General features: G+C 34.6%; 1 protein-coding gene across 1 annotated transcript; it reads right to left on the bottom strand.

Annotated features, from left to right (window-relative positions):
- Positions 1 to 5,078: 5,078 nt before the first annotated feature.
- On the bottom strand, positions 5,079 to 24,098 carry LOC129226947 (E3 ubiquitin-protein ligase lubel-like). The gene is made up of 11 exons (XM_054861578.1): positions 23,068 to 24,098; positions 21,274 to 21,471; positions 19,854 to 20,027; positions 18,840 to 18,938; positions 17,356 to 17,445; positions 15,536 to 15,650; positions 14,972 to 15,090; positions 13,612 to 13,725; positions 11,543 to 11,691; positions 8,298 to 8,466; positions 5,079 to 5,499 (listed from the first exon to the last, which is right to left on the bottom strand). Exons 1-11 carry the CDS (start codon positions 23,557 to 23,559, stop codon positions 5,455 to 5,457), a joined length of 1,764 nt encoding a protein of 587 aa, XP_054717553.1. The 5' UTR covers positions 23,560 to 24,098; the 3' UTR covers positions 5,079 to 5,454.
- Between the last annotated feature and the right edge of the window lie 818 nt (positions 24,099 to 24,916).

Below are 24,916 nucleotides of genomic sequence, written 5' to 3'. Positions count from 1 at the left end.
TTTTTGTTGCGAGAATTTCTGTAAGAAATGTAATTAATACTATTTAGGTGTTTTCTTTCTGTTGTGCCAAAAGCTGGTAAAATATCGTCAGCTTCAATATAAAGGAAAAATTATGTCGGTTGATACATCAAAGAGTTTTTAAGCTGCTTCTTAACTTTTTCCTTTCTCTGGTACAAGTAAAAAAAAAATCTGATGACTAATTATAAAAAGAGTATAACAACATTATTAAATTTAAAAGGAATATATATTGATAAAAATTTTACGCTAAAAGGGTTTCTTATAAGTTTAATTTAACTGCAATATCATTTCCAGCGTTTCGAACGTAGATACTATTAACTATTTTAACATTTTAGTTTTGAAGACTGTAGAAATTTAAAAAATTCTTTCGCTTAAATATGAAAGTGTTGTTAATTTGTAGCAAACACAGTGTTATTGAAAGGAAGTCAGAAGACATGGTTTGTTATGAAGAAAAAAAAGTTTATATTTATACAAAATGTAATTTTTATCTTTCAGTTGAAGGGCAAAGTGCATATAGCAAAGAAATTTTAATGAAAATTGCATTTAAAAATAGTAAATGAGAATATTTATATGTATACAAAATAGATTATATTTCATTGGAGGTGGATGAGAGAATTTTTTTTTAGCTCCATTGCTGGTCAAAATATTTTAATGCACCGGTGATTTAATATATGTATATGTAAAAAAAAAGTTCTATATTTTGAGAGAAAAAGATAGATGTTTGTTTTATGTACTTTCTATATATATATATATATGTGCTCAATAAAATTTGTCCTTTAATTTTCTTCAGCTTCATTGTTTACTTTAGAGTCCTTTTTTTTCGGCAATATTTGTTACAGGATTACACCAGTAGCATCAAAGACATGTTTAAAGCCCATACAAGCGTATTTAAAACATTGAAAATATGTCTCAAAAAATTTTGTCAAGCGTATTTTCATGCTTTGCTTCTTCAATAAAAATTTAGCATCTCGGAAAATGGTTTTATAAATTATCGAATGCTAATATTCATAAACTATATTTTTCCATGTTAGCTAGACATTAAAATATTAATTCGTATTAGAAAAACAAGATTGTTTAAAAAATACCACACTGTTAATTTTATTTTGTTAACATCGCAACATGACGATATGCTCTTACTTTTTTTTTCAAGATGACTTTTTAAGTGAAGATAAAATGTAAGTACAGTAGGCGCCGCTTAATGTGATCACTTTGGGACAAATACAATTTGATAACAATAACCGACTGATAACAGTAACCGAAAGGAATCCAGGAGACACAAAATAATGATTTTTTCCGCGATTAGTGTGCATTTATTTTGGCAACCTCAAATTAAAATCACAATGACTCAACAGAACGCAGTTTTAAATTATAAATTATTAAATTAACATAATGGAAATATCTGAATTATAAAAAGTTAAATCTAAATTATGCAATTTTTATAATAGGTGAAGTAAAATATGACAATTTTCCCTGGCATTCGTAAACCAGTTTCAAAGCGCATTCAGCTTTTCTGTCTTTTCCAGCATGGTTTTGCTTGTTTAAATTTTAATTTAACTTCGCTTTGTTTTCAATCTCGACACAATTCTTTAATAGTTTACAAAGTAATGGCAACAATGGAGGTCCTACATCAATGCCTGCAACATGTCCAGCGACTGATTTCTTTTAGGTGCAAAAGAAAGTTTTCTTAGGGGGAGTCTGTGATCACTGGGGGCGTACTTTCTGTAGCTTCATTCCTAGAAAAAATTTAAACTGCTATTGAAAACCACAAAATACTACACATAAAGTTAGTCTCGTCAGGGTTTGCCAATGTATTTCTGTTAATTGAGGAACAAAAACGGGAAAAAATTGAAAGTTAATGAAAAAGTGATAACAATAAACGCAGACGATGATTACAACATCCGACTTTTTTAACGTGTGTTAACATACAAGTGTTCCGGGACTTGGTGATTTTGATAACATTAAGGGAATGATAACATTAACCGTGATCACATTAAACGACGCCTACTGTAATGTCATTAGTTATCCGAATATTTTAGAATTGAATAACAAATGAGTCTAATTTTAAAAATAGTTTTAGCTTTACATCTCTTATGGACTAAACTTATCCCAACGCTTTTAAAGTAAAAATGTTAAAAAAAAATATATATATAAAAATCATTAATCGCCCGAATAACTGAGAATTGAATAACGAATGAGTCCAATTTTGAAAATAGTTGTAACTTTACATCTCGTATGGATAAAATTGACACATATATCTCATGACCCTTGAAGTAAAAATGTAAGCAATGCTATTAATTATCCGAACAATTCAGAATTGAATAACTAATGAATACAATTTTAAAAATAGTTGTAGCTTTACATCTCTTATTGGACTATATATCCCATCCATTTACACAAAATCTACTGAAACCATTTTTACAAAATTTGACACACATATTATTTGCGTTGCCTTTTGTTTTATGGAATTGAAAAAAAAATCATGCTCAACCACAAAGTTCATGGGCCTTACGGGTTAATGCTTAGTGTTTGCAATCGTCTAAAACTCAGCCTAACAGAAGTTGCTTCAACTTATGTAACTACTCCAGTCTTCCTCCGATGACCAAATGGCTGTCGCAATAACTCGACGTTAAATCCCGGTTATCACAAATTTGCCACTTCAACTGCGCTTGCGCGTGGACTTCGCTTATTTCAAAAATCTTGCTAAAATTAATTACAAACATTTTGAATTTGTTAATAAATATGAGATGGAAACAGATTAAAAATTAAAAATCACAAAGCTTTCTCTGATTTAGTTTTTAGTCCTCGGTAAAGATTGAGTTTTGTGTCTTAATTAGGGCCAATCTTCTGTCCTTTTTCAGGGCCAAATTTTTAACCTCAGAAGAGCGTACTAGAATTGCAGCATCACTTCTATTACAAAGCCGAACACTCAAAAAAAAAAAAAAAAAAAGTATAATACTAAGCTGTGTACGCCTAACGTAAAATATCCGCAAAAGACGGGCATCTGTACTCATATTTCAATCATTTTTTAAGTACACAACGTATTTTTCGTTTATGTTAAATAAATATTTCCAAACCAATAAATTCTGAGGTGTCATTTTTCTTTTTACATTATAAAGATTATCAGTCATTTATATCCGTTGCTTCATATAATATATCACGAAATCGCTAAGAAAATATTCTAACCGCATTCGTTACTTTGTTGGGACTCGAGCTCGGCCTAAATATAAACAAGCAACACGAAATCTTAAAACAGAAAGCTCAAAAAGCTAAGTCCGCGCGCAAGCGCAGTTGAAATGGCAAATTTGTGATAACCGGGATTTAACGTCTAATGTCGCAATATGGTTCAACTTCCTATAATTGATGCCAAAAGTATCATAATTCATGCTCGTTAAAGAAGTGCATGCACCACCTAAAATGTCGCTTAAACTGCTAACAACATACTGGACCATGAAGAAACAACATTTGATATTGTATTTCTAATGAGGAATTATGTATCCAGGACCAATTTTCTTGTTATTTTGCAACATTTATTTTTACGTTGAAGTAAGCGAATGTGACGAACATTCGTTCCGGTTTGATCTTCCTTTTCGAAAAATTTCAATAATTGCCATTTGAGAGGGCTTAAAACTCAAAAACAGTAAATATTTTGAAATTTCCAGTACGTTACTATACGTCACACACAACTGCAGGGAATTCGTTTTTCTAATACAACAATTAAATAATGTAATACATATTAATATGACAATTTAATAGGTTTCTTGCTATTATTGATTTCTTATCGTGATATTTGTACCTTCATGTTTTTGTTCACAATGAGTAAATAATGCACTTTTTGCACAAAATAATAAAATATGGCAATGAAACGTTATGTTTTTGGATGTTTTTTGTTAAATTTCTAATGTCGGTACAGTCGAGACCCGACTTACGCGAGGGATGCGTTCCAAGACCCCTCGCGTAAGTCGAAATTTCGCGTTGTGGAAAAGAGTACGTGTAAAAACTTTTATAAATATACCCAATTATTTTAGACACTTGTAAACATCACATAAAGCTGTTTTAAACCATTCCTTAACTATACATTACCATTTCTTACCTAAAGAACGGAATTTTTATTTGTATTTATTTTAAAACCTGTTTTATTCAGCATAAAAGACTGTTACGATGTAAAATCAATGATCAATGGGAAAGAGGAACATAAATTAAATTAGTACGGCACGTGCAGTATACTAATAAAATAATGCACTATACTGTACAGTAGATCCAGTACTGATATTTGTAATTTTAAAAAATGAAGATGATGATAATGATTTAAGCTGCGTAATCAAACCGTTATTCTAATATATTTTTAAGTACAGTTTTGCTTTTCCACGCGTTTTACACTACTCGACGAGCGTTTACGGATTTCCTTTCTCTTGACTTTTAATTGTGCGTACGAACGATTTACTCATACCTAACTATCCTGCTACCTTACTTTAGATGAAACAGCGCTCTTAGGAGAAGGTGTCATTATATTTCATTAACTTTCGCACTTAGAATGAAAAAAAAAAGAAAAATGAGGAGTAGTTTTTTGTATGCACTACTAAAGCGATGTTCAGATTCAGACTAGTACGCTGTGGGAACTTCCGCAGTCAGTGATGCTAAAGGAATGAAGGTCTATTTGCGAAAACAATATTTTTTGTAACCAATAACAAAGTTGATACTTAAAGCACCGCGATTCCCTTCCAAAAACTTTCGTGTTGCTGGCAAGGAATTCACGTTAGGTCTAAAATTGTATACTCGTGAAAAAATCACGTTATAGCCGTTTCGCGTAAGTCGAATCGCGTTGTAGCGGGAATCGACTGTATTAATATCGGTATCACGTTAAGGAATACCGAATCCCGGTATTGCGTTTTAGGTCCGGTATTGCAAACCCTAAGCATGATATATAAAAATTTATCAATGAAAGTCTACCTCTTGGGTATAAACTCTGCACGCATTTTACTCGAAACTTTAGTTTTATTCCTCAGCTGTCTCGTATGGTAACGAATTTTTAATAACTTAGTAAGAAAATTTAGAAACATACAGAGGCTGAAGTGCTTTATCTAAAAGTATTTCGTAAAAACAATCTACACTGTAATTCGCTGTTTTTCTTCGATTCACTTTTCGTTCCAGTTTTCACTTTTCAACTGTTACCAAACTTGCTTCGAGTGTGATCAGTTCTGAAGATTTCTTCCAACTTCAGGCATGACTTAAGAAAACAAATCAAAGCTCATTTCCGATGGTTGCAAAGTTTCATTTGGAAGAGTTTGGAAGACTGAAGTAAATAAAATGTGATTGGACGGTCCTGGTTTGCACGATCATACATCAACAGACCAGCTGCTTGTGTGAAGGTGGATTGAAGAAGGTCCGCTTCTTCTACCTGGAGACGATGGCTTTAGATGAATTTGGACATGTTCCTGATCAGCTGCCATCCATCCTGTTCAAGGGTAGCTCTTCTTGTATGACCTTTTCAAAAAAAAAAAAAAAAAAAACTTAGTAATTTAAAGTTAAACTACTACTAGTAAAAAAAAATAATAACTTAAAAAAACTCACTGACTTTTTTAGCGTATAATCTCGTTTAAAAATTAGCCTTTTGGTTCGTGGTTCTAAAAGCATGTTTATTAAAGTGTGTAATTGTTAAAGAAAAGGGGGCGAAACGTTTATAGTTCTGCTTTAGCTTCTCTAAAAAGTTTAAAAGAAAAATGACAATACACACCGCGAAAAAGGTCTAAAACGTCACTGATTATATACGGGCAATGTCCCGAGGCAGTTATGCCCTTTCTGGATGGACTGAGCTCCAAACGAGGGTGAAATGCAGTCTCTGCGTATTGTAGATTTGCAAGAATTGCAGGCAAATACGCTGTTCGTTTGCAGTTCTGCCGTAGCTTCGGCTATGTTAGACTTATTGGCTTTCTTGGCAAATCAGACAGATTCCAAGCTGTTACTATACACATAATCTATGTTTTTATTGGAAGGTTCCTGATTTATGCCAGAAACATAATGGGGTTCTTTCTTAGTCAAAAGTACTACTTTTAGTCACTGATATTGATTAAAAAAAAATATGGACCCAGAAAATACTTTCCTTTTCCCAACAGTTATTTTTTAATTAATTTTTTTTAAAATGTCCGATTTTTCAAACAAGGCGTGGTCTTGATGACGTCACAAATGATGCACTTTGCAGCATCTTTCTTTCGCGTTGCCACGTTATGATAATCAAGAAACGAATTAAATATTGCGCTCTACGCTTGCTATCAACCATATCGTTGCCAGTACACGTGAATAAAGATGCGAATTAAATATTTTGTTCCGTGAATGGCAACACTGTATGGCATTTCATCATTTGTGATGTCATCTGCATAAAATTCAGGAAGATTTTCTGGTAATTGTTACTGTAAAATGGCGGACTAACGCATCGTTGATTTTTACGGTAATTTATACCGGAGAAATAAGCGATCCCAGCGCCAATTGGTTGCTGTTGCCTACCGAGGAAACCGTAAAATTTTACAGTAACATTTGATTTTTACGGTAATAATTACTGGCAACATGGATTCCAGTAACAATTACCGTAAATTTTCCGGAAAATTTTTAACAGTGCAGAAGTGTAAACAATGAAAGCGCACCGATTTAAAAATTTTTTTCAAACATATTAAACTTAAACAAATTATTTAAAAATGGTCAGATCCTATGTTTTTAAGCGTGCTCTTTCAGAAAAAAATACTTTTAAGATTTTGGAAACAACGCCATGGGCTTTTATTGGGGAGGTTTCTGAATTTTCCAGAATGATTCCAGGTATGTTTCAGGGTGGTTACTGACTTTTAACGGGAAAACTTCTTGTATTTTGCTAAAAATGTTTCTACCCGAAATTAGGCACATTAGTAGTCTATTATTTTCCAGGAATGTTCCTGAATATTTTTACCGCGCAAATTTGTAAATGAACGCCTCTAATCAATGTTCGAACACGAAAGTGGATGTCCTTCTTTTCTTTTTTTTTAATTGCGCAGAAGGAAGTTACTGTTTATCCAAAATAAAAATAAAAATGTAAAACTTTTTAAAAACAAATTTCGAGCTGCTCATTCAATGGAGTATATCCATAAACTGGAAGGTCTACCTTACTCTTAAATTAAAAGATTGGAGGAAACATGTCAATTTCCTCGCGATGAATAACTAACGGGTAAGAAGCATGAATATGTAAAATATCTACAGAGTAAGAAATCGAATGAATATGCCTCTTTATCAGTTCAAAAACGCTCAACATGCAATAGCAATGTCGCACCGCATAGTTCATATATTTCATTATAAACTGTTAATTTTGAAAGTTAGTGAAGAAAAGTGTTAGCTTAATAAATTGCGCAAACGCTTGTTATTTTTTTAACAACACAATTTTGTTCACTACCCTCTTAAAATACTGTTTTTAATGAAATACATGAGCTGTCACACGTGGGCCAAAATGTCTGTTTTTTCGTGGAATGGCCCTATTTATTTTATTTGTCACAAATAATCTTTTCAAAGTATTTCATAGATTTTAGCCCTGGGTTATTATACCAGGATACATTTTCGAGTGAAAATAAATATATCAAAAACAAGAGTACTAGAGAGACTGTAAAGTAATGTCGTTTTTTCCCCCCAAAATAATAAAATTTTAACAGGTTTTTTACTTTTAGCCAATGAGCTTGTTATCAATAATATTTTTTGCCATCTAATGTGCAAATTTTCAATTCCGGATCGTTGAAAATCATTTGAGTTGGGAGCAAAATGTCCGGAGACGGCATTTCGGATCTCAGCCAATTTTGTTTGTTATAATCGCTCTGCGGCAAAAACTAAGATAAATCAGATGGTACAATATCGGGGTAAGTATGCCGAGTGAGGTCCCACAGCATTTAATTAGTTTTTTTCCAGGGGTGTAGTCGTGCATAATCATGTTTAACAACCACGCAATTCCTGCTTTCAATCTCTGGAATAAACTAACCCGACATTGCACCATTTGATATTTCTTTTTTCCAGTCGCTATGTAACAAAATTGAACTGATATCCAAAATCCCATCTGCAGGTATTTTAATCCGAAATCAATAGATTTTTATCAATCCGGGATAGAAAATTTTCTCACTAGGTGGCTAAAGGCACGAGGGTTATTGCATCATTAACTACCAACAGAAAAAAAAAAAGCGAAAAATTCAGAGTTTGAAAGGAACAACATACTTTCTGGTCCCCTTGTAATATTTTTGATACAATGAAAAATCAAATGTGTCAAATTTGAAAAGACTTACTTTGATGAGTTTATCTCTATATTCCTCTTCCGATTCTCTATACCTTTTTGGAGGTAATCGCACGTTTGCTCTCCTTAGCACCAACTCCAAGTCATCGTTACCAAAAATTTGGATAGGATCTACATGATGTTTATTGACTAGTTGACCCAAGTATTCTACATAATGTATCCTGCAATCAGAAGGGAGGTTTTCAGAAAAGATCCAGTGCATAAACGAAAATTCAAAGCAAGGGCTTGAAAATCCCATATGCAAAATTGTAAGGGGGGGGGGGGAGGCTCAGATATTTTCCCCATGGTTTAGCATCTGGGAAAATATAAATTTTCCCCATGGAAAATGATTTCAGTGCAGATTAGAGTCAACGATCAAAATTCGTGTTGGCGTCCTCTTTGTGCGAACTATGTGCTTCAGCAAGATCATGCAATAGTAACATTGTAGAACAAAAATTGCTTTTTTACTTTGTTTCTTTATCATAAATCAAATATTTTGGTCAGATATACTCATGGGTAAGGGTGTCTATATGCAAAATTTTAAGGGGTGGGGGCCTCAGATATTTTCTCCATGGTTTAGCACGATATTTCCCCCATGAAAACTGATTTCAGTGCAGATTAGAGATATTAAAATTTGACATTTTTAACAACTTATTCACTAACTCTTGGGGAAGAAGTGTTTATATATTTTTGCAAAGAAATAAGTACTAAAAGCTAGGAAGTTCTAAATTCTAAGGGGGAGGGGGCTTGAGCGCTCATTTGCCCCCCCCCCCCCATATGGTCGCCCTTGATTCAAGCAGCAAATGTCTGCCATGGATATTAACACATAAAAAATACGTATGTTTACTATGGCTAAAAACTTTTTTTTCAAACATTTACAGAAAATAAAAGAAAATTGGGTGCACGTGGTTCATTCGTTTATTTAATTTTAGAAAGAGAAAAAATTTGTATTTTTTTAAGTAAACAGTAACAACGGTTTTTCTTGCAATCATGTTCTGGGTGGAAAGTTTGAACCAATCTAAATTCATCATATACTAATCACTGAAATTCTTTTCAAGTATTCAGTTACGTTTCATTGATCAAATATAATAAGTTTACAAAACGTAAGCTAGCTCAATTCCTTTTTATGAGCTTTATTAACTATATTTTAACCATTTTTCCCTGAATCTTTTTGTGGCATTAGAAAGTCATTTTTCGACATGGTTCTGAGGATTTCACATTCATTTTGGGACGAATTTCTTGATAAATTTTATTATAACATAGAACTTTTGCAGCTTATATGTCTATCTTGAGAGCTTCGATTGAAATTCTTTCCTATCAATAATAAATTAGGTATCTTTCAACAAGAATTTTCTTTTAGAGTAAGCTATCGTTCATAGTTTCAAAGAAGATTAATACTATTCTATGAAAACATTATTTCACTAACATCGATTTTTACCAACTTCTTTAAAGAATTTGATTATCTTCATCCACTAAATTACCATCACCATTACTAAAACAGACTAGCTTTTCAATTATGCGTTCCTGTGTCATTTTGACCATTGTTTGGAAATAAAATAATAGCAGGAGTTGCCATATATATATAATTGTTTCTTGGTTACAAAAAATCGCTTTGGCGATGGAAAAAAGCCTTATGGTGAATGTTGCAAGTGGTCCCAAAACTTAAAACTTGTTACGAGTGAACAATTGACTAAGTAGCTTGTGGGGCAAGTTTTTGTTCTTTTCTCTGTGGTGTTAAAATCTGAACTACTGTCCAACCACGGATTGTATGGAATTTTCAAACGTCCAGACAAGACTAATCTGTCTGAATGAGGGGGAAAAGTAAAACTTTGGTGCCGGTATTCCGCTCATTTGAATGAGACTCTGCTTCTGCAAAAGCTGGCATCGCTAAAAAATAATAGATTCGTCCATTTCCGGATGTAAAACGGATGTTTGTCTTTCCATACAACCCATGGTCAGACAGTATTTCACCAGCAACACATATTTTAATAGTAAAAAAAAAAAAGAGTCAAAGATGGCAAAGATGGATTTGCCTGACTTGGCCATTTTTTACGATCTATATAATTTTCTTAGGGCTTCATTCCCAACCAACTAAGAAGACTTCTATCCCAAAACTTAATTCTAACCGCGTAATTTCAACTACCATAACCGGATTACGCACAGGACACTTTAAAGAAATGAATGTACTTCCGAAAGCCCCAATGCATTCCATAGGGCCAAAGAAGTTAGCTACAATACTTGTCCTCACTGTCCTGATGTTCAACATTCTCCTAGGGAAGTCATTAATTGTCCTTTTATACTGGGCAAACTCTACAACACATACCTAAACCCAACTGACTATCAACTGCTCTATTCGCTACAGATCAGTGACGTTGCCAAGGCTGTTTTGGACGCCTTTGGTGCTATTTGATTAATCTGCATTAATTGAAAACAACAACGAGCTTATGTGTGCATCACATGACTTCCTTTTACTCCAATTTAATGTCATTTTCTCATTATTTGCAGCTTTAATGTGATTCAATAGTTTACTCTCTAAATATCACCAACAGTGGCCAAATTGAAACCAGATTTAAAAAAAGAAAAATCAATAAATTTTTCACCATGTTGGCGGCAAAAATTGGCGACCAAAAGACTATCATATATCGCCAAGAGTCCGCCAAATTATAACACCACTTTGTTTACATCGAAATCATCAATGATTTCCCCCCAAAAAGGGGCAAAAGACCCCCTTTGGAGCATCCGAATTTAACCAAAAAATAGAGGTGCACAACTAGATCTCACTAGGAGTCTAAGTACCAAATTTCAACTTTCTAGGACATTCCGTTCTTGTGAGTTATGCGACACATACACACATACGCACATACATACGTACATACAGACGTCACGAGAAAACTCGTTGTAATTAACTCGGCGATTGTCAAAATGGATATTTCAGGTGTCTGTACGTTCCTAGGCATATATCCACGTGTGGTTGGGTTGAAAAAAAGACTCAACATTCATTCGGGGGTGAGAAAAATGGAAATTAATGCCGATTTTTGAGTGAAAATTTTTTCGCGAATTCCTTTTTGGTAAAAAGAAGTAAAAACAAGACTTCATGCTAAAAGGTAACTAGTTAGAGAAAATTAGAGTACGTTTTGTAGACATTAACTGTTTCTGATGTTCGTGAGACGCGATAACAATAGCTGGCGACTTGACAGTTAGCATTCAACGAACTATTTAGGATTGACCATGTCATTGGAAGTTAAATATAAATCCTACCTGCAAAGTCCAGCAAATCCGTCTTCTACTTCTTTCCCACATTGATCATCAATCATTCCATCCGCAGTTTCTTTTTGTTCCATCACCGGACAGACGCCACTCTTCACAACCCCTTCTGGGGGGTCCTGATCATACTCCACATCGTTCATCTGAAAAGTACGAAGACTTTATGGCAAGGCTTCTTACAGTGGAAAACACAAAACACATCAGCAGCATATATTCGGACAAAAAAACTGCTACAACCAGAGGCAACCCGATAGGAGGTTACTGTCACGTCTCAAAATGTCCTTATTCGGCGAAATTTGCAGATGATTCGACAAATTTTGGGGACAATACTGCAACAGTAGTATTATTTTTCCTTTCCTTTTTTTTTTTAAATTATTTTCTAATGATACCTAATGTTCCTCCTCATTAGATGCTATGTATGTATGATATGTGTGCCCGTTCGTATTTTACCATTCGGCAAAGTTTGAATTTCAAAACTCCGCTCAAAAATTTTAGCTCGAAGCGCCCCTGGCTACAGCTACTAATACTGCCATCTATGCAATTCTTGACTTTAAAGCAATAGTTAAGTCATTATGAAGTCTGACCACAGATTGTATGGAAAGAAAAATATCCGTTTTACAGCCGGAAATGGACGAATCTATTATTTTTTTTACCGATGTCAGCTTTTGCAAAAGCAGAGTCTCATTCAAATGAGCGGAATACGCGCATCAAATTTTTACTTTTCTCCCTTATTCACATAGATTCATCTTATCTGGACGTTTGAAAATTCCATGCAATCCGTGGTTGGACAGTACATATATTGAATTGGATAATACTTAATCCATTTACGGTTACAATAAGTTATAACTGTTCGGTTCAGTTAAAATACATATTATAACAATATTAAATTTATGTACCGCCTGAAGAGTCAATTGCAAGATAAGAAACTAGAATAAAAGTTCTGCATCATTGGCACGAAGCTTTTTTTTTCTTAGTTGCCAAGCTATTCGAATAGAGTGTAGTTAAAAAAAAAAAAAAAAAAAAATATATATATATATATATATATATATATATTAATTTGAATTTTTGGCATCTTGAGATTCAAATCATGTTTTTCGCAATCACGAGCGTGTGTGTGTATGAATGCGCGTGTGCGTTTGTGTAGGCGCATTATGTGAGTGCGTGTATATGTGTGTATGTATGTATGTGTGTGCGTGTTGTGTATGCAGTGCTGTGTGCGTACGCGCGCGTGTGTGTGTAGGTGTTCGTGTGTGTGTATGTAGGCATATGTGTTTGTGTGCAGGCATGAGTGTGTGTATGTGTATGTGTGTGTGTATAGGAATGTGTGTTTGTGTCTGTGCGCAGGCATGAGTGTGTAGGCGCGTGTGTGTATGCGAGTGTGTGTAGGATATGGACGCAACCTGGAGACGGTTTTCGCAAGAGGAGCAGCATCGTGAGGCCGGTCGACGCGACGGTGGTGCTGGCAGAGGGTGCTGGTGGGAAAATAAAATCAGCATAACATCAAAAACAGTCAAGGGAGAACAATAAGCAGTCGTGATTGCTCAATAATTTAGTCGGACCTTGCTGCTACATAATAGGTCGTTGTTTATTCTGAAAATAAGCCTAAGCCCTCATAACTTTGGTTTTTCACCGTGCGTCTTATCATCCTTGAAATATCGTATTCCACTTGAAAAAAAGTTATTGACGATAAAGGTATCCTTGAAATATCTTTGAACATAAGACATTCGATATAAATATAAAAGTTCGAAAGTTAGTAACAAGAAATCGATTCTATGGGAAATTTAGTGTGGCTCTGATCTGCTGAAGCTTGACATTGACAATGCTTACTTCTTTTTGGGGGAGTTCAATAAAAATGGAGCGTGTTACTGGCGCGTATTTGAGTTGGAATAATTTTTAGAAAAGCTATTGAGAAAGTAACTCAATGCAAATCAGTGCCAATCAACTTTCCCTATTATCCCCAAAAGAAGTAAACATTATCAAGGTCAAGCTTCAGCTTATCAGAGGCTTATTTAACTTATGGCTCAAATAAAACTTTTTGCTTTTGTTTCGAATGACACACTTACCTCTAGTAACCTTTGCAAATCGTTTGGTTCTTTGTCTCTGAGGTAAAATAGGCAGTTTCGAGGGTGATGTGCATGAAGACCCAGCTTTCCACAAAACTCTGACACACCACACTTCTAAAAGAATAAAGAGAATCTTAATTCAAAGGGGAAAAAAAGCTCTCACACATTTTATTTATATAGTTCACTAAATTGCAAATAGCAGGAATGATGAAAATTCATAATATGCCCGGTCACTGCAGTCGTCTGAGGCGGATGAGATCGTTAGTATTGGGTAACTTTTTGAGACTTGTTTAGCAGGAAAGAGTAACTAAGGCCTAGAAATATGAAATTCGGCATACACATGCAGCTTTTGCTGAAATTGTGCACTTCGAGTCCGGATTTTCGAAACGTTAATTCAATAATAATACAACAAATGCTATGCTTTATGTAATTTTAAATATTTTTTATCTCACAAATTTTCATCAAAATATACTTATTCACGCAGTTGGAGAAAATTCAACTTTAAAACATGAGGTACTTTTTTTAGGAGGGGGGGGGGAGGAGTAATTTTTATATCTTGTATAGATTTTTAAAAAGTCGATTTAGACAGCGGTTTTTACTTCCTTTTACAAAAAAGGAAGTATTGTACTCACGAAAAAATTTTCACTCAAAAATTGACTTTAATTTCCATTTTACTCACCCCCAAATGAATGTTGAGTTTTTTTTTTTTCGACTTGACCACAAGTGGATAATTGCCTAAGAACGTATAGACACGCGAAATAACCATTTTGACGATTCCCGAGTTGATTACAACGAGTTTTCTCGTGACGTATGTATGTGCGTACGTGCGTATGTGCGCATGTATGTCGCATAACTCAAGAACGGAATGTCCTAGAAAGTTGTAATTTAGTACGTTGACTTCTAGTGGAGTCTAGTTGTGCACTTTCCCTTTTGGTTGCATTCGGGAGTTTCTAAAGGGGTCTTTTGCCCCCTTTTGGGGGCAAATCATTGTTAATTTCGATGTAAACTCAAGTGGTGTTATAATTTGGCGGACATTTAGCGATATATCGCCAGTCTTTTGGTCGCCAAGTTTTGTCGCCAACTTGGCGAAAAATTTGGTGATTTTATTTTTAAAAATCTGTTTTCAATTTGGCCACTGTTGATGATATTTAGAGAGTAAACTATTGAATCACATTAAAACTACTAATAATGAGAAAATGACATTAAATTGGAGTAAAAGGAAATGATGTGATGCACAAATCAGCTCGCTTTTAATGAACTTCTAAGACGGTTTGGTGAGACGTCACCGAATAGTCTGCAAGTCCATCACTAAAATTTTAGGAAGCTGAGGGGAGATAAAGCCATTGTTGTGCTGACTTACCTGCCCCATTTTAAATGGTCTGGAGCACCCACTGCAAAAATCATGTTGACACTGTATGCACCTGAAGTGCATGCAACCCCCTTTTGCTAGAGCATATCGGAAGTGGCAGTTTGGACAGTCTGTAATGGAGTAAACAAAAATCTATTAATATGTAACTCATATTACAGTTATTGCTTTTGTTTTTTACGTATTAACAGAATAAATAATCAAAATTTCAATGAAAACATGTGCACACAATTTAATTTGTATTTTTTGGCGCGTTTCAACTTTGATTTCTGTAACGTCTAATTTCCGTGCACAGCTTAAACTTTTTATGCATTTGAGGTATTTTTTATAAATAATTGGAGGGGACTAAGTCCGCCTTTTAATGTGCGTAAAGTTATGAAAAACAAATGTATGCATTCGTCATGCACAACATAGATTGTTGTGCACCCCTGCATCGTCATATAGTTTGAGATGAAAAAAAGTAGCACCTAGTTTTTTTTTACAACACTAATCAAAATTATTCATCAAAAATAGTTCTGCTTCGCTTAATTATGATTTCCGAAATAATTTTTTTTTTACCTATTCCATCCTCTGTGAGAAGTCTTGCTAAACCAGCAGCGTGAGCTTCAGGATCTGTGGCCTCCTTCCACGCTGCAAAAGCCTCGCAGCTGATACCCTGGTGTTCCCGCTCCCACTGTAACAGAAAAGTTTTACTGTCCAAGTTAAACAAAAGATAAAATTGGTGACGATTTGATTCGAAATAAAATAATCAAGCTTAATTTCAATATGCTAATATATCAACGGTACTACTAAATCTAATTATTGTTTTTCGACCGCGGGGGTACTTTGTCTATTTTGCGTCCATTTTTTCAATGTTAAGAAAAATATGGTAGTTTTTAAAAAGGCACCTAAGCGTTCATCATTATTCCTAAGACAGACCGATAATCACTGTGTTTACCACGGATAGATGGCATCACTAGATTTTCCATCAACACAATTTGGACACGAGACTAAAAGGAAAGATCCCACTAGAAATCATATTCAGTTATCAATTGTATTCCACTTTTCAGCTTCATGCATTTCAAAACATATTTCAAGTTTGAAAACTTATATCTATAATATTAAAGCTAGAATTGTAGGCTTACATTTAATACTTTTGTTCAACAATTCAGTTTTTTTGCTCTGGAAAAAAAATCTACACCAATTACAACTAAGAATAATTGAACGATTGCTAATATATCATCTTCATGACCGTAACTTACCAAAAAAGGTGGGTAAAGATGATCAAATTAATGTGTTTTAGTTACCACTGTAAAAAGATTCTGGGAATTTTCCTTTTCTTTCGCAACTGATATTGACTTAATTAGTTTTTCTTAGCCATCTATAATCAGAGTTATTTTCGGAGTTATATTGACTATATTGTTCTGGTAACAAACCCACAAACCCCTGCACGCATCACGGATTACTATGGAATTTTGCTGTGTGCTAAATTAATTTTAACTACCGGTTTTCAATTAATCTTAGCTTCAAGGAGAGGACATCTGCCTTCAGTTCGGTTATTGACTATTCCAGGCTAATGAGTCTATAACAGAAACAAAACTGCAGCCTCTGAATGTCATAACCGGGCTGTCGGTATATTTCTTGCAGCTCTGCCTTAACCCTGGTTTAAGGGCGGGTAACTTACACGACGTAACAGCTACTATTGTATATTTTTGCACATTAAACAATGTTGATCTTTTCTCCCAGTATGAATTTCAAGGACCAATGTTGTATGTACAGTGGTGGTAATAAAAACTGCATCACCTGCGCCGCAAAGGAGAGGAATATTATCCCGACTGCATTCAACACATAATCAAGCATCCCGTATCCCAGATGATTTGGGGATATATTTCTGATCAAGGAGTTGGTGAGCTTCACTTGGTGCAAGGAACAGTAAACGCTCAACTGTGTATTGGCATTTTGGAGGAGAAATTTCTTCCTACTCTCCGGGATGACTCTACTTCAGTTCCAAACGTCATTTTCCAGCTTGATTCTGCTCCGTGCCGTAGAGCAAAACTAGTAAATAACAATTTAAAAACCTTTATCCTGCCATTGGACTTAAATTGACATGGAGTCAATTAATTTTTTTTTCTCTAAACTCACACGCTGGTTCAGAAATGGAAAAATGAGCATGGGGTCAGCAGTTTGTCTTGAACCGGAAACAGCCCCGATCTACGTAAACAATGCTCAGATTCCTGCTGTTAAATGTTTATTTCATAAGTTTGCAGAATTTCACATACATTCATCGTTAATTGGTCAACCAAAACTTCTCACATAATCCCATTGTTGTGAAAATGCGAGAGTGATGCATTTTTTTTTCCAGCACTGTAAAGTAAACTTTCACAAATTCAGTAATTTACCGGTCTTCTGCAAGAAGCACACGTGACGGCGTTGCAATCAGGGCAGACTAGACGCTTCAAATTTGGTTCAGTTATGAAACCTGAAGAACACTAAAATAAAAATACGTCATATAGTTAGAAAGCAATGATCAATCACCTCAGAGCAACAGTAAGACATCTAATCCCAGGAATAACAGTAAAGAAAGTTTAAAATCAATTAACAAACTGTAGAAATATCAAGAACACTAAAAAAATGTGCACGAAAGCAATAAACAATACGGTGAAATAAAAAAGTTTTAAGAACATCACAAAACTATCAACTTAAAGAACGCAAAAGTAAAAATCATATCTTTGACTCTCGGTAACTCGGAGCCTTATAACAAGAATATTCCTTTATCTTAAAGTTATCATTGGGTCCCAAAGTCTTGGAAGGCTGTGGGAGCTTCGCATAACTCAAACTACCAACAACTCGAAGATTTTAGCCGGTCCTTCGGGACTTCGAGTTATCAGGAGAAAACAATAATTAGTAAGTTGAAACAAAACTAATAAATAAAGGACTAAAAAACAGCCAGTAGAAATCCATAAAAAATAAAAATAAATAAATAAATAAATAAAATAAAATAAACAAATAAAAATAATGTCCCCAATTAGTAACAAAACGATAATTACCCTTTTTTAAAATGAAAAAAATATTTTGAATTTAATCAGTGAAGTGTATGATTATACTACATTAGTATATTAATGCATCATAATTCTACAGCTCTCATTTGTTTTTCCCCTTTATTGGTAAATATTTATGAGGTATAGTACTTTTAAGTACTACCCCTACGCATAGTAATAATGTTAAAACATTATTTTGCCCCTTACATTTCTATAATATTGTTGGATAATTGTTGAGGATCGTCATGAATAACGATTAAGGAAATAAAGAAGTAATAAGCAAACAGCGTACGTAACGTACCAACTATTAGTGTCCAAAAACTAAAAAAAAGTGTGTGTGTGTGTGAGAGAGAGATTTTTACCTTAATTTTAGCATATATAAGTTTCTCTATTTTTCACACAATGAACAACTTTTTACTCAAAGTGTTACGCATTTGACATTCAAAAAAATGAAGAATAGAAAAAATACAGCTTTTTTTTAGAAAATTTAGCCATATCACGACTATTTACTTCACTGCATAGGTGGAAAAATGTGTAGGTGCAAAATGTGGTTACACCATCACAAAATTAAGAATATCTTAGAACTTTTTTACATATATCTACAACCCTAATTTTGAAATCCTTTTTTCCCCATAGGAACAAAATTATTTTCCCATTATCTTGAAAAATTTCATAATATTTCTTCGAGTAAAACTATTTGTCGCATTGACCACTTTTTTCTCACTGGGGTGTCCAACGTTGAGTTTTATTGCTTTTCACATTACTTGAGAGACATATAAAACAACTTAAAGAGAAAAGAGGTTAAAATCTACTTTCAACACTGTGTAGGAAAAGTATGTATTTACCTGAGAGCACCATCGAAAATTTGGATCTCGCATGAGCACTCGGTCTCGAAGTTTCCTTTGGAAGAGTTCATGGATCTGAGGTTCTACTAACTTCTTCAACTAAGGAAATGAATCAAACCATCAATGGAAGTTTTTTTTTACATAACTATCAAGTGCATGAAAAAGAAATAACAGTTTAAGAGACAATTTTTTTTTTGTTAGTTTCCAGTTTTACTGCGTATTGGCTCCTCACTATTTCTCTAGTGGTGTCCATTCTTTCACGCATCACCACTATCGGCGGATAGGTACTGCCATTTGAGATTCTTAACGCCCAGTTTCCTTAAGGATGGAGACACTTGTGGCCCTATTCCAGTAAAAATCGGTAGCATTCTGATTCGAATTGAAAACGTCAATAACTCCTAACTCCTCCAAACGTTTGATCGAACGTCATAACTCCTCCATCAAAACGTCTCCGTTTGTGGAATTTCTGTGTGGAGATGGTTTGAGGGAGGAGTTATGACGTCAATCTGAAGTGGAATGATTCCGTGCTGGATGATTCCGAACAACACTCTACCCTGCTGCTAGATATCTACCCCGCAGCTAATTCATAAATACCATAGCACACCTAGTAAAGCTTTCAGCTAACTCAGTCACGCTTCAACCCCCCCCCCCCAAAAAAAAAAAAGAACGATGGTAAGCATCCAAACAGAGCAGCATCCAAAAACGATCCTATAGAGCAGCATCCAAAAACGATCACGAAAAGAAGAAGACTGCATAAAAAAACCCTTCAAAAATTTACAATGGCGTTAATTGCTTAATGACCTCTCATTGCGGTATCCCTGCAGATATTATTTTTCATTTGCACGAAATTATTTTGATAGAAAACATTGACGAATTTGAGATGCATATAGAAGCGATTATATTACTTCCAATATTTATAAATAAAAACAATATATTATTTGCAAGTATTATTTGTCCCCCAAATATTAATTCAAGTCCTTATATCAGTATTTAAAAAATAACATGGCTTCCTACCATTATATCGAGATGGTTGAAGTATTCCATGGCTATGTCCTCATTGCCAATGTCAGGTTCATTGCAGAACGGACAGAGCAGCTCCATTATTGTCCGATCTCGGATCTGGACAGTGAAATATGCACGTACACATTCTCGGCAAGCCTTGTGAGGACAGTGAGTCATAGAAATTATCTGAAACAAAGACATTAAAAATCAATACACTAAGAGATTTTATGCATAGTTAGTATTCATCCTTAAATTGCTTATTTGATGCTAAATATTGAAATTGTTCAAAATAAAATTAATATATTTTAAAGTACACGTTTCAGTTCTATTTTGCTTTTGATATAGAGCTTACTTAACTGTATTAGAGCAATTAAACTGTATTACAGCAATCAAACTAAACTGCACTATAGCAATTTTAAATAATTATTATAATTTTGGTGTTAAATATAAAAACCAGCTCAATGCAGTTTATAAAATTGTGCAGGAGAGACGAAAAACGTTCAAGGATTAGACTTTTTTCTTCAAAGTAAACCAATTTTTGACAGCAGTTTTTAATCTGATGGATCTGGGTGCTACTGTAAACTATCAAACTAAGGGAAAAAAGAACACATCTGAAATTTTTTGAATTGAGCTGGTTTTGATACGAAACGTCTGAAAGGGCAGAATCACATGTTCGAAGCTCTAAAGAGAAATTTTTAAGAACTGAATTGATTACTCAATTCGCTCAGAGGCACAATTGAAGGTTGAAAATGTACTTATAAAGTTGTGGGAATCGTCATTTTATTTTACATTTATCTGAAGAAAGCCTGATTAAGATAATAGGAGGACTTAGGGCAAACACTTTTTCGGGATCCAGGGTAGGCAGACCTTACAATTTTTGCCATCGAGTAAACAATTTTTGACATTTGGAGCCCCTAAGAAACAGGAGTCACGGCCTAGCTGGGATATTTAGTAATCAGGCGCAGAATTTGAATTTTAATTAAAATCTTTGAAAGGTCTGTCAATATCTCTCAAAATTTTTGTGTACTTTTTCAGTAAAAGGCTGGTAAATTTTTGTTTATTTTTTTTTACTCTAAAGCAAACATCTTTATTCACTATTTCATTTAAAGAAAAGTAAAATTAATTCTCATTTTTCAAAATTACAACAGTGGTAGCCTTATTTTGCATTTGCGTGAGTAACAACTCAGGTTTCACGATATTTCTGTTTTTACAAAGATGACTAAAATTTGCATTAATTATTTAAAGCATCAGATGCTTGCATTTGGAGGAAAGAAAAATCAAGTTTTTGCATTTTTGTTGCGAAAAATGCGTATGAATCAGTAGCCTTTTTTAATTTAAAAACAGGTGAAATAGTAATTTAGGACTAGTTTGCGAACCAATGGGGTTTTTTGTGTTTAGAGTGTATCTTAAATAAAAAAGAAACATCATTCACTTGTTGCACGGGGAAGTGTCCGGTACAAAGCTGGCACTCCTGTTGCAGGTAACTGATGGCTTGCTCCAGCGTCGAACATTCTCGAGCTGCCTGCAAGGATTCGTCTTCTTCGAAGTTGAGATCCATCAGCTGAATCGCAATTTCTGCTTTCCTGTACGTCCTGCATTTGCGATCCGAAACCATCTGCCGGACTCGCCTCTGAACCAAAAAAATAATAATATTCCGTTTACTAAACATCAGCAGACTTCATAAAAGGCAGTTCTCTACATTCAATTTTACAAACAAAAGGTTAATTAAGGCCGCATTTAGGGAAATAATGGGCAGCATTTCCGCTTAGGGTAACCAAAGCGTAGTATCTGCAAAACTTTCATTTTTCACGTTTTTGTATTTTTGTCGTCTATTGTACTTTAGCTTTATTGTACAAGCATGGATGAAGCAGCTTATTGTACAAGCCCGTGGTTTCAGCTGAAAGTAAAGCATGAAGAAAACGCCAAATACGTATCTTCTGCTTACCAAATACGCCAAATACGTATCTCTTCTAAATACGTATCTTCTACCATCTTCTGCTACATTGTTAGTAAGAAATTCAAAACACGCTTAAATATACAACAAAGTATCCAACCACGGATTGCATGGAATTTTCAAATATCCAGATAAGACGAATCTATGTGAATAAGAGGGAAAAGTAAAAATTTGATGCGCGTATTCCGCTCATTTGAATGAGACTCTGCTTCTGCAAAAGCTGACATCGGTAAAAAATAATAGATTCATCCATTTCCGACTGTAAAACGGATGTTTGTCTTTCCATACAATCCGTGGTCAGACAGTATCAAAAACTCATTACTGCAGATACTGTGCTTTACCTTTCCTTAGAAGATTTCTGCTTCGTATTAATGTTACACTCTTCCCTCAAACCGTCTTCTGTTGCGGAATTTCTTCGCGGAGTCGGTTTGAGGGTGGACTTATGCCACCAATCCAAAGCGGAATGCTTGATTTTTTTCCGAAATTGATTTCTGAGATACAAAAAAAGTACGGTATTTCGGCCAGTATTCTTCTTTAAGGCTATTTCAACAGCTATATTATTATCATAGATACAGATGATGTATTGCATGGCTCATTGTAAAGGTGAATTATCTCCGTGTAAATTATTTTACTATGCCTTATTACAAAATGCTCTTTGCAACTTTTTCCTTTGAAAAAATACAAGTGTTCAGCTACTATATGTCATTGAATATTTATCTTTGGAAAATAAGTTATTTCCCTTTCATACTAAAAGATACAAGTAGATGTAATACCATTTAGCAAACATATATATATACGTATTTAAAAAATATGGAGACACACTACTTTTACAATGAACGACACAATTCTGTAATTCGTATGCATTTGAATTTTAATTTACGTGCAAAAGTTTGAAAAAAATCCACAACAATAATTTTTCAAACGAAACATTTCATTTTTTATGCAAAATTTATCAATTTTTGCATTTATTATTGTCATTTTTAATTCAGGAAATAAATTGACACAACGGATGGAAAAGAAGAACGATGTAAGCGACCTTTTCCAAAAAAAATTGGTAGCATTCCATTTCGGATTGACGTCATAACTCCTCACTCTAACCGTGTCCATTTTCAGATCTTGTATGTTCTGATGGTTTTAGAGAAGAGTTATGACGTCAACCCGAAGCGGAATGATTCCATTCGGATACAGGAATAAGCCTCCTAGTAACTTTCTAAACATAAACGTTAAAAAACTTAATCTTACATGTAAATTCTTGAACAGATTGAAACATACCTCCATTTCGAGTTGCTGTTTGATGTTTCTTCTTTGAAGAGTTAACTTCCCCGTTTCAATCGTAGTTTTGTTTTGAAGCCAAGGCTTTTCGGAATTATTTTCTCGTTTTTTTTCCAGAATTATTGCCTCCTTGCGGGAATTGAAAGACATCCTCCTGAATGGGCTTTGTGGTCTGATTGGTCCTATAGTAGTTCTAGAGTTACTATCTCTGAGGCCTTCAAATTTACTTCTCAAGGCATCTATCGGACTTGGAGAAGTGATACTGTTCGATCTGCTAGCAGACCTCGAATTTCCTTGCGATCCAAAGGAACTGGAATTTTTAGAAATTTCGCTTTTTAAATTCTCAATAGCCGTCTCTGACTCATCACTTAGATCCACATCTTCTTCATTAGCGTCAGCAGTCTCGTCAATGTTCGATTTTGGATTGTTGGAGGAGCTTGGCTGCGAAGTTGAAGCTGTGGTTTCTAAGTTCGTAGGCATTGTACTTTGCATTGCTTTTGCACTATTTTCTTCAATACCTTCTGCTTCATCCAACTTAACAGGAATTTCTACAGTTGAAGTTTCTGGTATAACCTCTGAGTTCGTTTCCTTTTGCTTATTGACAGGAATAGAAGTTTGCAGAGATTGTTCCTCAGTATCAATGCTTGCTCCCTTTAGGGTAGTCTCTGACAGAGAGGGTGTTTCAGAAGTAGCCCCGGTTAATGTTTTTAGAGCGTCAGAGTTTTCAGTACTGATTTTTGACTCAAAAATAGTGAGTTTTGAGTCAGGATCTACCAGTGGTTCTGTTTTATTGAAAAAAGTGTTTGTAGGCAGTTGAACGCAGTTTATTTCTGAAGTTTCACCAGAGTCTAGATGGCTGTTTTCCAATGGAGTAGGGGAAGTTTCTATTTCACTTTCTGGAAATACACTATCAGTCCCCTCTCTGGAAATTGATTCAATTTTTATTTCATTATCTATTAAACTAATTTCGGAAGCAACTAGAGAATTCTGAGACTCTGTCACTTCGGAATTATTCGAGAATTCTATAACAGATTTATTTTCATTTTCATGCTCAGCATTAATGTTCGCGTGTGCAACGAAAGTGTCTTTTCCATCCATAGATGTTGACGAAGAAGCACCATCACCTCTGATTTCTGCGCCGCTTTCTTCTGGTGTGCAAAAAATTTTACATTTCTGTGTTTCTAAGAGATCAACCTGGTCAGACCCTGCTAAAACTTCTGCAGGTTTTTCTGCCGTTATGGAAATATTTTGAAACGACTTATCATCAACGTTTTCAGAGATCAGAGACTTTCCATTAATCGAAGACTTTGTTTCTTCGATATTAGTTACTACAGTCGTTTTCTCAGATTTTACCAATTTAATTTTTTTAGACTTAGTGGAAGGTATTTTTACAGATTTCTTTGGTGCAGAACCTTGTTCTTGATCCAAATGTATTCCTTCGTGACCAGCATTAATAGATCCTTTAGCGCTTTGTTGAGAAAGTTCATTTGCTTCCGCCGTTTTTACCTTTAATTCTCCAACAATTTCATCCGTCGTCGCTTCACGTTCACGTTCGTCGGAAATATTTTGCTCTACTTTCAAATCGCTGTTATCTTTTAAGGCAGTTGCTTCTTTATTTTGCTCAATGCCAGCATCTGGCTTTGGTTCAACAGTATTTACGGTATCCACTACACTTTCGATGATTTCTGAAGCATTATGTATTTTAGCATTTTCCCCGTGATCTGACTCTTTATTTTCAGCATCATTTACAAATGTTTTTAAAGAACTTTGAGGAGCAATTAAAGAAATGTCGCACAATGATTGATCGCTAGCGAAGTTTTCCACCTGAGCAGTATTTCTGTGTTTGGCA

This window comes from Uloborus diversus, chromosome 1 (assembly GCF_026930045.1).
Source record: "Uloborus diversus isolate 005 chromosome 1, Udiv.v.3.1, whole genome shotgun sequence".
NCBI classification, from domain to species: domain Eukaryota; kingdom Metazoa; phylum Arthropoda; class Arachnida; order Araneae; family Uloboridae; genus Uloborus; species Uloborus diversus.
The sequence above is the reverse complement of the archived record's forward strand: the minus strand, read 5'-3'. Positions and strand labels throughout refer to the sequence as shown.